This window comes from Acanthopagrus latus, unplaced genomic scaffold (genome assembly GCF_904848185.1).
Source record: "Acanthopagrus latus isolate v.2019 unplaced genomic scaffold, fAcaLat1.1, whole genome shotgun sequence".
Taxonomy (NCBI): domain Eukaryota; kingdom Metazoa; phylum Chordata; class Actinopteri; order Spariformes; family Sparidae; genus Acanthopagrus; species Acanthopagrus latus.
In genome coordinates this window covers 10,355-22,775 of record NW_023504079.1, presented here as the reverse complement: position 1 = coordinate 22,775, position 12,421 = coordinate 10,355, and the positions used below count along the sequence as shown (strand labels likewise).

The 12,421-nt window shown below is 44.2% G+C and overlaps 1 protein-coding gene across 1 annotated transcript; it reads left to right on the top strand.

Moving 5' to 3' along the window:
- The first annotated feature begins 6,723 nt into the window (after positions 1-6,723).
- Positions 6,724-10,405, top strand: LOC119016298 (mucin-5AC-like). The gene is made up of 7 exons (XM_037092064.1): positions 6,724-6,920; positions 7,126-7,190; positions 7,344-7,528; positions 7,679-8,052; positions 8,211-8,275; positions 8,438-8,622; positions 8,771-10,405. The coding sequence occupies exons 1-7, from the start codon at positions 6,738-6,740 to the stop codon at positions 8,998-9,000; spliced, it is 1,287 nt and encodes a 428-aa protein (XP_036947959.1). The 5' UTR covers positions 6,724-6,737; the 3' UTR covers positions 9,001-10,405.
- The last annotated feature ends 2,016 nt before the right edge of the window (positions 10,406-12,421 follow it).

Genomic DNA, 12,421 nt, shown 5'->3' with positions numbered 1-12,421 from the left:
CAACTACAACAACCACAGCAGCTCCAACAACAACAACCACAGCTGCCCCAACTACAACAACCACAGCTTCCCCAACTACAACAACCACAGCTGCTCCAACAACAACAACCACAGCAGCTCCAACTACAACAACCACAGCTGCCCCAACAACAACAACCACAGCTGACCCAACTACAACAACCACAGCTGCTCCAACAACAACAACCACAGCTGCTCCAACAACAACAACCACAATGGCTCCAACTACAACAACCACAGTGGCTCCAACAACAACAACCACAGCTGCCCCTACAACAACAACCACAGTGGCTCCAACAACAACAACCACAGCTGCCCCAACGACAACAACAACTGTGGCTCCAACAACAACAACCACAGAAGCTCCATCTACAACAACCACAGAAGCTCCAACAACAACAACCACAATGGCTCCAACTACAACAACCACAGCTGCTCCAACAACAACAACCACAGCGGCTCCAACAACAACAACCACAGCTGCTCCAACTACAACAACCACAGCAGCTCCAACAACAACAACCACAATGGCTCCAACTACAACAACCACAGCTGCTCCAACAACAACAACCACAGCAGCTCCAACTACAACAACCACAGCGGCTCCAACTACAACAACCACAGCAGCTCCAACAACAACAACCACAGCTGCTCCAACAACAACAACCACAGCATCTCCAACAACAACAACCACAGCTGCACCAACTACAACAACCACAGCGGCTCCAACAACAACAACCACAGCAGCTCCAACTACAACAACCACAGCGGCTCCAACTACAACAACCACAGCTGCGCCAACAACAACAACTACAGCTGCTCCAACTACAACAACCACACCCGCTCCAACTACAACAACCACAGCTGCACCAACAACAACAACCACAGCTGCCCCAACTACAACAACCACAGCAGCTCCAACTACAACAACCACAGCTGCTCCAACAACATCTACCACAATGGCTCCAACTACAACAACAACAGCGGCTCCAACAACAACAACCACAGCAGCTCCAACAACAACAACAACAGCTGCTCCAACAACAACAACCACAGCAGCTCCAACAACAACAACCACAGCTGCCCCAACTACAACAACCACAGCAGCTCCAAGTACAACGACCACAGCTGCCCCAACAACAACAACCACAGCTGCCCCAACTACAACAACCACAGCTGCTCCAACAACAACAACCACAGCTGCTCCAACAACAACGACCACAATGGCTCCAACTACAACAACCACAGTGGCTCCAACAACAACAACCACAGCTGCCCCTACAACAACAACAACAATGGCTCCAACAACAACAACCACCTCTGCCCCAACTACAACAACAACAATGGCTCCATCAACAACAACCACAGCTGCCCCAACAACAACAACCACAGCTGACCCAACTACAACAACCACAGCTGCTCCAACAACAACAACCACAGCTGCTCCAACAACAGCAACCACAATGGCTCCAACTACAACAACCACAGTGGCTCCAACAACAACAACCACAGCTGCCCCTACAACAACAACCACAGTGGCTCCAACAACAACAACCACAGCTGCCCCAACGACAACAACAACTGTGGCTCCAACAACAACAACCACAGAAGCTCCATCTACAACAACCACAGAAGCTCCAACAACAACAACCACAATGGCTCCAACTACAACAACCACAGCTGCTCCAACAACAACAACCACAGCGGCTCCAACAACAACAACCACAGCTGCTCCAACTACAACAACCACAGCAGCTCCAACAACAACAACCACAATGGCTCCAACTACAACAACCACAGCTGCTCCAACAACAACAACCACAGCAGCTCCAACTACAACAACCACAGCGGCTCCAACTACAACAACCACAGCAGCTCCAACAACAACAACCACAGCTGCTCCAACAACAACAACCACAGCATCTCCAACAACAACAACCACAGCTGCACCAACTACAACAACCACAGCGGCTCCAACAACAACAACCACAGCAGCTCCAACTACAACAACCACAGCGGCTCCAACTACAACAACCACAGCTGCGCCAACAACAACAACTACAGCTGCTCCAACTACAACAACCACACCCGCTCCAACTACAACAACCACAGCTGCACCAACAACAACAACCACAGCTGCCCCAACTACAACAACCACAGCAGCTCCAACTACAACAACCACAGCTGCTCCAACAACATCTACCACAATGGCTCCAACTACAACAACAACAGCGGCTCCAACAACAACAACCACAGCAGCTCCAACAACAACAACTACAGCTGCTCCAACAACAACAACCACAGCAGCTCCAACAACAACAACCACAGCTGCCCCAACTACAACAACCACAGCAGCTCCAAGTACAACGACCACAGCTGCCCCAACAACAACAACCACAGCTGCCCCAACTACAACAACCACAGCTGCTCCAACAACAACAACCACAGCTGCTCCAACAACAACGACCACAATGGCTCCAACTACAACAACCACAGTGGCTCCAACAACAACAACCACAGCTGCCCCTACAACAACAACAACAATGGCTCCAACAACAACAACCACCTCTGCCCCAACTACAACAACAACAATGGCTCCAACAACAACAACCACTGCTGCCCCAACTACAACAACTACAGCTGCTCCAACTACAACAACCACAGCTGCGCCAACAACAACAACCACAGCTGCTCCAACTACAACAACCACAGCAGCTCCATCAACAACAACTACAGCTGCTCCAACAACAACAACCACAGCTGCCCCAACTACAACAACCACAGCAGCTCCAACTACAACAACCACAGCAGCTCCAACTACAACAACCACAGCTGCTCCAACAACATCTACCACAATGGCTCCAACTACAACAACAACAGCTGCTCCAACAACAACAACCACAGCATCTCCAACAACAACAACCACAGCTGCACCAACAACAACAACCACAGCAGCTCCAACAACAACAACCACAGCTGCCCCAACAACAACAACCACAGCGGCTCCAACAACAACAACCACAGCAGCTCCAACTACAACAACCACAGCGGCTCCAACTACAACAACCACAGCTGCGCCAACTACAACAACAACAGCGGCTCCGACTACAACAACCACAGCTGCACCAACAACAACAACTACAGCTGCTCCAACTACAACAACCACAGCAGCTCCAACTACAACAACCACAGCTGCACCAACAACAACAACCACAGCTGCCCCAACTACAACAACCACAGCAGCTCCAACTACAACAACCACAGCAGCTCCAACTACAACAACCACAGCTGCTCCAACAACATCTACCACGATGGCTCCAACTACAACAACAACAGCGGCTCCAACAACAACAACCACAGCAGCTCCAACAACAACAACTACAGCTGCTCCAACTACAACAACCACAGCTGCGCCAACAACAACAACCACAGCTGCTCCAACTACAACAACCACAGCAGCTCCATCAACAACAACTACAGCTGCTCCAACAACAACAACCACAGCTGCCCCAACTACAACAACCACAGCAGCTGCAACTACAACAACCACAGCAGCTCCAACTACAACAACCACAGCTGCTCCAACAACATCTACCACAATGGCTCCAACTACAACAACAACAGCTGCTCCAACAACAACAACCACAGCATCTCCAACAACAACAACCACAGCTGCACCAACTACAACAACCACCGCGGCTCCAACAACAACAACCACAGCAGCTCCAACTACAACAACCACAGCGGCTCCAACTACAACAACCACAGCAGCTCCAACAACAACAACCACAGCTGCTCCAACAACAACAACCACAGCATCTCCAACAACAACAACCACAGCTGCACCAACTACAACAACCACAGCGGCTCCAACAACAACAACCACAGCAGCTCCAACTACAACAACCACAGCGGCTCCAACTACAACAACCACAGCTGCGCCAACAACAACAACTACAGCTGCTCCAACTACAACAACCACACCCGCTCCAACTACAACAACCACAGCTGCACCAACAACAACAACCACAGCTGCCCCAACTACAACAACCACAGCAGCTCCAACTACAACAACCACAGCAGCTCCAACTACAACAACCACAGCTGCTCCAACAACATCTACCACAATGGCTCCAACTACAACAACAACAGCGGCTCCAACAACAACAACCACAGCAGCTCCAACAACAACAACTACAGCTGCTCCAACAACAACAACCACAGCAGCTCCAACAACAACAACCACAGCTGCCCCAACTACAACAACCACAATGGCTCCAACTACAACAACCACAGTGGCTCCAACAACAACAACCACAGCTGCCCCTACAACAACAACAACAATGGCTCCAACAACAACAACCACCTCTGCCCCAACTACAACAACAACAATGGCTCCAACAACAACAACCACTGCTGCCCCAACTACAACAACTACAGCTGCTCCAACTACAACAACCACAGCTGCGCCAACAACAACAACCACAGCTGCTCCAACTACAACAACCACAGCAGCTCCATCAACAACAACTACAGCTGCTCCAACAACAACAACCACAGCTGCCCCAACTACAACAACCACAGCAGCTCCAACTACAACAACCACAGCAGCTCCAACTACAACAACCACAGCTGCTCCAACAACATCTACCACAATGGCTCCAACTACAACAACAACAGCTGCTCCAACAACAACAACCACAGCATCTCCAACAACAACAACCACAGCTGCACCAACTACAACAACCACAGCGGCTCCAACAACAACAACCACAGCAGCTCCAACTACAACAACCACAGCGGCTCCAACTACAACAACCACAGCAGCTCCAACAACAACAACCACAGCTGCTCCAACAACAACAACCACAGCATCTCCAACAACAACAACCACAGCTGCACCAACTACAACAACCACAGCGGCTCCAACAACAACAACCACAGCAGCTCCAACTACAACAACCACAGCGGCTCCAACTACAACAACCACAGCAGCGCCAACAACAACAACTACAGCTGCTCCAACTACAACAACCACACCCGCTCCAACTACAACAACCACAGCTGCACCAACAACAACAACCACAGCTGCCCCAACTACAACAACCACAGCAGCTCCAACTACAACAACCACAGCAGCTCCAACTACAACAACCACAGCTGCTCCAACAACATCTACCACAATGGCTCCAACTACAACAACAACAGCGGCTCCAACAACAACAACCACAGCAGCTCCAACAACAACAACTACAGCTGCTCCAACAACAACAACCACAGCAGCTCCAACAACAACAACCACAGCTGCCCCAACTACAACAACCACAGCAGCTCCAAGTACAACGACCACAGCTGCCCCAACAACAACAACCACAGCTGCCCCAACTACAACAACCACAGCTGCTCCAACAACAACAACCACAGCTGCTCCAACAACAACGACCACAATGGCTCCAACTACAACAACCACAGTGGCTCCAACAACAACAACCACAGCTGCCCCTACAACAACAACAACAATGGCTCCAACAACAACAACCACCTCTGCCCCAACTACAACAACAACAATGGCTCCAACAGCAACAACCACTGCTGCCCCAACTACAACAACAACTGCGGCTCCAACAACAACAACCACAGCTGCCCCAACTACAACAACCACAGCTTCCCCAACAACAACAACCACAGCAGCTCCAACAACAACAACCACAATGGCTCCAACTACAACAACCACAGCTGCTCCAACAACAACAACCACAGCGGCTCCAACTACAACAACCACAATGGCTCCAACTACAACAACCACAGCAGCTCCAACTACAACAACCACAGCTACTCCAACAACAACAACCACAGCAGCTCAAACAACAACAACCACAATTGCTCCAACTACAACAACCACAGCAGCTCCAACAACAACAACCACAGCTGCCCCAACTACAACAACCACAGCTTCCCCAACTACAACAACCACAGCTGCTCCAACAACAACAACCACAGCAGCTCCAAGTACAACAACCACAGCTGCCCCAACAACAACAACCACAGCTGCCCCAACTACAACAACCACAGCTGCTCCAACAACAACAACCACAGCTGCTCCAACAACAACAACCACAATGGCTCCAACTACAACAACCACAGTGGCTCCAACAACAACAACCACAGCTGCCCCTACAACAACAACCACAGTGGCTCCAACAACAACAACCACAGCTGCCCCAACGACAACAACAACTGTGGCTCCAACAACAACAACCACAGCTGCTCCAACAACAACAACCACAGCAGCTCCAACAACAACAACCACAGCTGCCCCAACAACAACAACCACAGCTGCCCCAACAACAACAACCACAGCTGCCCCAACTACAACAACCACAGCTGCTCCAACAACAACAACCACAATGGCTCCAACTACAACAACCACAGTGGCTCCAACAACAACAACCACAGCTGCCCCAACTACAACAACAACTGCGGCTCCAACAACAACAACCACAGCAGCTCCATCTACAACAACCACAGTGGCTCCAACAACAACAACCACAGTTGTCCCAACAACAACAACCACAGCTGCCCCAACTACATCAACCACTGCGGCTCCAACAACAACAACCACAGCAGCTCCAACTACAACAACCACAGCAGCTCCAACTACAACAACCACAGCAGCTCCAACTACAACAACCACAGCTGCTCCAACAACAACAACGACAATGGCTCTTACTACAACAACCACAGCTTCCCCAACTACAACAACCACAGCTGCAGCAACATCAACACCTGACCCTCTTACCTATGTCATATCAGCAACCTTGCAAAATGAGATCTTTACAGATGAGTTGCTAAATCGCACCAGCCCTCGATTTCAAGCACTTTCACAAATGGCTACAGGCCGTGTGAGTAATTCTTGAAATTGTTGCATATTCCATTCATTTTGTCTTTACTGAGTGTAATTATGTTGACAGTATCTAGCTGAAACCTAAGATATTTATCATTCATTAAGAACATATTTCAGTGAAAAGTGCTGTTTATTTTAAATCCATTTTGAAGCGTATCATGCTTCACAGTTAACCTTGCTTTTTAAATCTTGTCTTTCTGCAGTGTAATCAAATATATCGAGCAAGATTTGGTTCTGACTTCGACCAGTGCATTGTGAGACAATTCAGGTAAAAATATTTTTAGCCGTTGTCTAAGACTCTGTATGCACCTCTATGGTCTTAAAATATGTATCTTCTGATTTGGTCACCTACATTCCAAATTACACTTTCATCATCTCATATCATTGTTTGACTTTTGTCCAATTTTGTTTCACGTTTCAGGGCTGCTCCAGCTCAACAAACACGAGTGGATGGAACTGTGGTAGAGTTTTCAGTTGTGTTCAATCGGTCTATCCCCAATTCAGCACTCCCAATGAATACTGCTGTTGCTCAAACCTTAGTTGATGCTGCAAATGCATCAAACACCTTCAATGTGACCTTTGGTGCCTCTTCAGTTGCATTAGTATGTAAGTAAACCGTTAAGCCATATAAGTTTGCTATACTGGTACACTCAGTGATGTCAGTTTGATGGCAGTCCAGTATAAAATAAATACTTCTGGTTCAGGCACAAGTACTTTATGAGTTTTTAACCTGTTCCTTAAAAAATGTTTTTACAGCGGGTCCTGTTCCTGACCCTACAACTGCTGCAACAACAACAGCTGTAAATACAATTGCTTCAACAACAGCTGGAATGACAACTGCTGCAACAACAACAGCTGTAACTCCAACTGCTGCAATGACAATTGCTGCAACTACAACAACCATAGCTGCCCCTACAACAACTACAGCTTCCCCAACAACAACTACAGCTGCTCCAACTACAACAACCACAGCCGTCCAAACAACAACAACCACAGCTGCAGCAACCTCAACACCTGACCCTGTTACCTATGTCATTTCAGCAACCTTGCAAAATGAGATCTTTACAGATGAGTTGCTAAATCGCACGAGCCCTCGATTCAGAGAGCTTTCAGGAAAAGTTACAGCTCGTGTGAGTAACTTTAAAGTTATTGCATTTTCCATTTATTTTATTAATTAATAATAATTAAAAATGTATTTCTGTGAAAATTGCATTTTTTAAAATTCCGTTTGAAACATATTGTGCTTGATGGCTAATCATGTTTTATGAATCTTGTTGTCTTTCTGCAGTGTAATCAAATATATCGAGCAAGATTTGGTTCAGACTTTGACCAGTGCATTGTGAGACAATTCAGGTAAAAACATTTTTAGCAGTGGCTTAAGACTTCATATGCATCTCTGTGGTCTTAAAATTTGTATGTTTTGATGCTGATAGTGTCATCTACATTACAAATATGCATATATAGAATCGTCTCATATCATTGTTGACTTTTGTCCTTTTTTGTTTCACATTTCAGGGCTGCTCCAGCTCAACAAACACGAGTGGATGGAACTGTGGTAGAGTTTTCAGTTGTGTTCAATCAGTCTCTCCCCAATTCAGCACTCCCAATGAATACTGCTGTTGCTCAAACCTTAGTTGATGCTGCAAATGATTCAAACACCTTCAATGTGACCTTTGGCGCCTCTTCAGTTGCATTAATATGTAAGTAAATTGTTAAGCTGTAGAAGTCTGTTATACTGATGTTCACTGATGTCAGTTTGACCGCAATCAAGGATAAAATAAATTATTTTAGTTCAGGAACAACTACTTTTTTAGTTAATAACCTATTCCTTGAAAAATGTTTTTACAGCGGGTCCTGTTCCTGCAACTACAACTGCTGCGACAACAGCTGTAACTACAATTGCTACAACAACTGCTGCAATGACAACTGCTGCAACAACAACAGCTGTAACTCCAACTGCTGCAACAACAACAGCTGTAACTACAATTGCAGGAACGACAAACAACACTTCCTTCAGATCTTTTAATCCATGGATCACTTTAATGCTGCTTATGTTAGCCTATGTTACACTAATTTAATAAATTATTAACAACAACAACTATTCTACTGGGATAGATTCTTCTAGGATATATATCATTTATATACTGTTGTATACACAGTTTCAGAAGCTGTATATACTATTGGTTATTTCAAAAAGTCTTTCACAACTTTTAATTTAATTGGATGACCCCCACAGAAACAGTGTAACCCATGTACATTGTTATTTACTCTGTTGCACAAACACAAAAAGTGTTGTATGGTTTTGAATAAACATTGCACATTTAACTTTGGACCGACTGAACACATTGATGACAGTGTATTAATATGGCTGTCGAACCAAACACATTTGTGCCAGTGAACGCTGAGGCTCTTGAGCTGGACAGAAAGACACAATATAAAATAAATAAAATACATTTTATTTAAAATAAACAAAATAAAAGCATCATTGCACAATTAATGTTTGCCCGCTTTTGTTAGTCTTTCAAAAGACCATTAAATATGCTGGGTTTTCTTTTTAAATTTAAAATAATTTAAAACACTTTGTAGTTACGCTTTAAGTTCACTTGATAGCATAGCAGCATAACATAGCATGGCAAAAAACACTTCCACAGAGAGCATACTGTAAAGGGAACAAATAAAGGAACACATGTAACTAGTGGACTGCACACCCCAACAATGAACCAATGCCTGAAGTGTAATCAAGGGTCATGGTATACATGATATATATGTCATAACAATACACTTTCAATTTTCTTGTTAATGCAAACTGTATTTATTTAATTGTTCATAGCTGTATTCTGTGAGATTTCTTATGCTATTAATACTTTCTGTCAATAAGGTTAAAATGATCAGAATACAAAATATTTAAAGAACTTAAATTGTCTCTTGTGTCATGTCTTCCAGTCTTGGTGGGTAAAAAAAATGCATGTTTTATGTTTTTATTTTTTAAGTTTCTCAAAAGTTGTTCCCACTGTAATGGAATGAACATGTATGTTAATTCAACACATGCACAGAAATCTATTAAGTATAAGCATGTTCATCATATTGGCAGAAAAGAGAAATCAGGCAGATGAAATTCCGTGAAATTAAATCAGAGTGGCATATCACCAACAGAAAATGGTACTGGTGGTAGAGCCATTCCGGGGCATGATTTGTAGCTCTGAATTCTATATTGTTTATTGGTTTATTTTACTGTGGGGTCTTTAATGGTCATGTTAGTAGTGGCATCATTCTCTCATGAACTTATTGAACCCTGGCTGACATGCACTGGCTGGTGGTAGTGGTGAGTATGGTCGAGTGCAAAGAAGAGGCTGCTTGCTTCATACACTGGAGGAGAAAAGGCAAACAACTTGCCAGCATGATTCAGAACATGAATTTGAAATGACTCTAGAGATGACAGTGACTTGTACTGCAAAGAAAAAACGTAGGATTCATCAAAATAAAGGAACTTAAGACATATGCCTGTTGCACAACCCAGTCATGAAAGGACATCTTATTGATAATAATGTTATATCATAAAAACAAAAGACTGACATATATTTAAGTTGACAAGATAGTGGTCTTGTGAGGAAGAACCAGATATCATGTATTCTTTCTCGCTTGTCGCCATATCCAGAGGTGGATGTTAACATCTGTCGAGGGCCCATTCATGCAGGCCTCTGACATGGTGAAGCACCCCTCACACCCAGGGACATGCACATCGTTATAGAGAGGCAGGGGCTCAAAATCCGAAAAGGGCAGTAGGTGCGCACACTCAGTGTTTGCCAAATTATTTATCAGGCCTTAATAACACAATATGTATATTAATTAATGTAAAATCCATCCATCATCTGTACACATTATATGTACGCCGCTTAATCCTCTGCAGGGTCGCGGGGTAATTAATGTAAAATTAATAATCAAAGTACTTACAGAAAGCTAACTAACTAGGCAGCTGTGTATCCTGTGTAGCTGTCTGATAGGCAATTGCCATTTATTTTGTGTCAACAAATCATTGTCATCATGAGTTTATTTACATTATCATAATACTGAGGTTTGGAAGACATGCAGCTGCAATTCTTAACAAGCAATAAAACACTGGTTTATTATTAGGCTATGCATTGGAGAGCAAGTGCAAACTAGAAATACAGGCTACACATCTAAAAATGTGATAAAACCAAGAAATTACTACTGTGACTGTTGGTAGGAACAACAATGTTTACAACAGCAAAGTCACAATAAACTCAGTATCTGGAAGAAGTTTAAGATTTGTGGCAAGATAAACAGCTGACACAGCTGCCATATTAGATTATTCTTAACTCTCATTAACAAGCAGTTAGCTTAACAAGCACAAAGGGGCGCTTTTCTGAAACATGACTCATATTTAAGCACGTTGAAAAAGTGCAAGGTGACTTGTTAGCCCCACAAGAAAGTTATGTTAATGGATTTATAACTCACAAAGGGTCAAGTGGCTCCACTGTCAGGTGTCATCTATGTGCATGGTGGAGTCCTGGATGAGGCAGCGGCTTCTCTCTCTCTCTCTCTCTCTCTCTCTCTCTCTCTCTGTCTGTCTCAAAAAAAAAAAAAGTCACTAAAATAGAACATCTAAAAGTAACTCACGTAAAACATAAAAAACTTTAATGTGGCTCCTACAATTGTTATAGTGGTATGAGATGATATATCATTTTAGATTTTGGATATGGTATGGTAAGTGCTGTCTTTTCCTAGTTTTACTAAATGCATTACAGTAAAGTGATGTGATTTCTTTGAACTTGTTCTAATACTTGTCAGTACCCACTGATGATGAGTTTGAAGATGATGAATTTATCAAAAATCTTGTGTTAATATTCTGTGAAAGTACCAGCAGCCCTCACCCCTCAATGTTGTTGCAATACTGATATCGAAATAGAGCCTGTTTTATCAAAATATTGTGATTTGATTTCGTCACCCAGTCCTAGCATTAACAAAGTGCTTATGAGGACATTTTGAGATATCAAGGTATATATTATGTATTACATTATGGACTGAAAATATTCATGTATGATATTAAAAGAGTCTTAAAAAGTCTTACATTTTAATAAACCCTGTAAATGTTCATACAGTCTACCTACCTTCATTAAAACAACATGTTGTAAACTATTTAATTCAATAAACCCATGTCATACAGGTTCTAACGGGATTAACTGCACTAACTCTGAGAAACACTGATGTGCATTTTAAATGTATCATATCATCTATTAACAAGTTTACCCCAATAACTACAAATGTCATGTCATGTCATGTCATTATCCGTAACCGCTTATCCCTTTCCATGGGGTCGCGGGACGTTGCTGCTGGAGCCAATCCCAGCCTTTTCTCAGGGTGGGGGCGGGGTACTCCCTGGATAAGTCGCCAGCTCATCGCAGGGCCCTCACTGATGAGCAATGTGGGGTTCAGTATCTTGCTCAAAGACATTTCGACATGCAGCCCAGCCTTGCCCGG

Coding starts and splice junctions, on each gene's coding strand:
- LOC119016298 (XM_037092064.1), top strand. CDS start 6,738: ATGGCTCTTACTACAACAACCACAGCTTCCCCAACTACAACAACCACA. Junction 7,191..7,343: donor TGCATTGTGAGACAATTCAG/GTAAAAATATTT, acceptor TTCACGTTTCAG/GGCTGCTCCAGCTCAACAAA. Junction 8,276..8,437: donor TGCATTGTGAGACAATTCAG/GTAAAAACATTT, acceptor TTCACATTTCAG/GGCTGCTCCAGCTCAACAAA.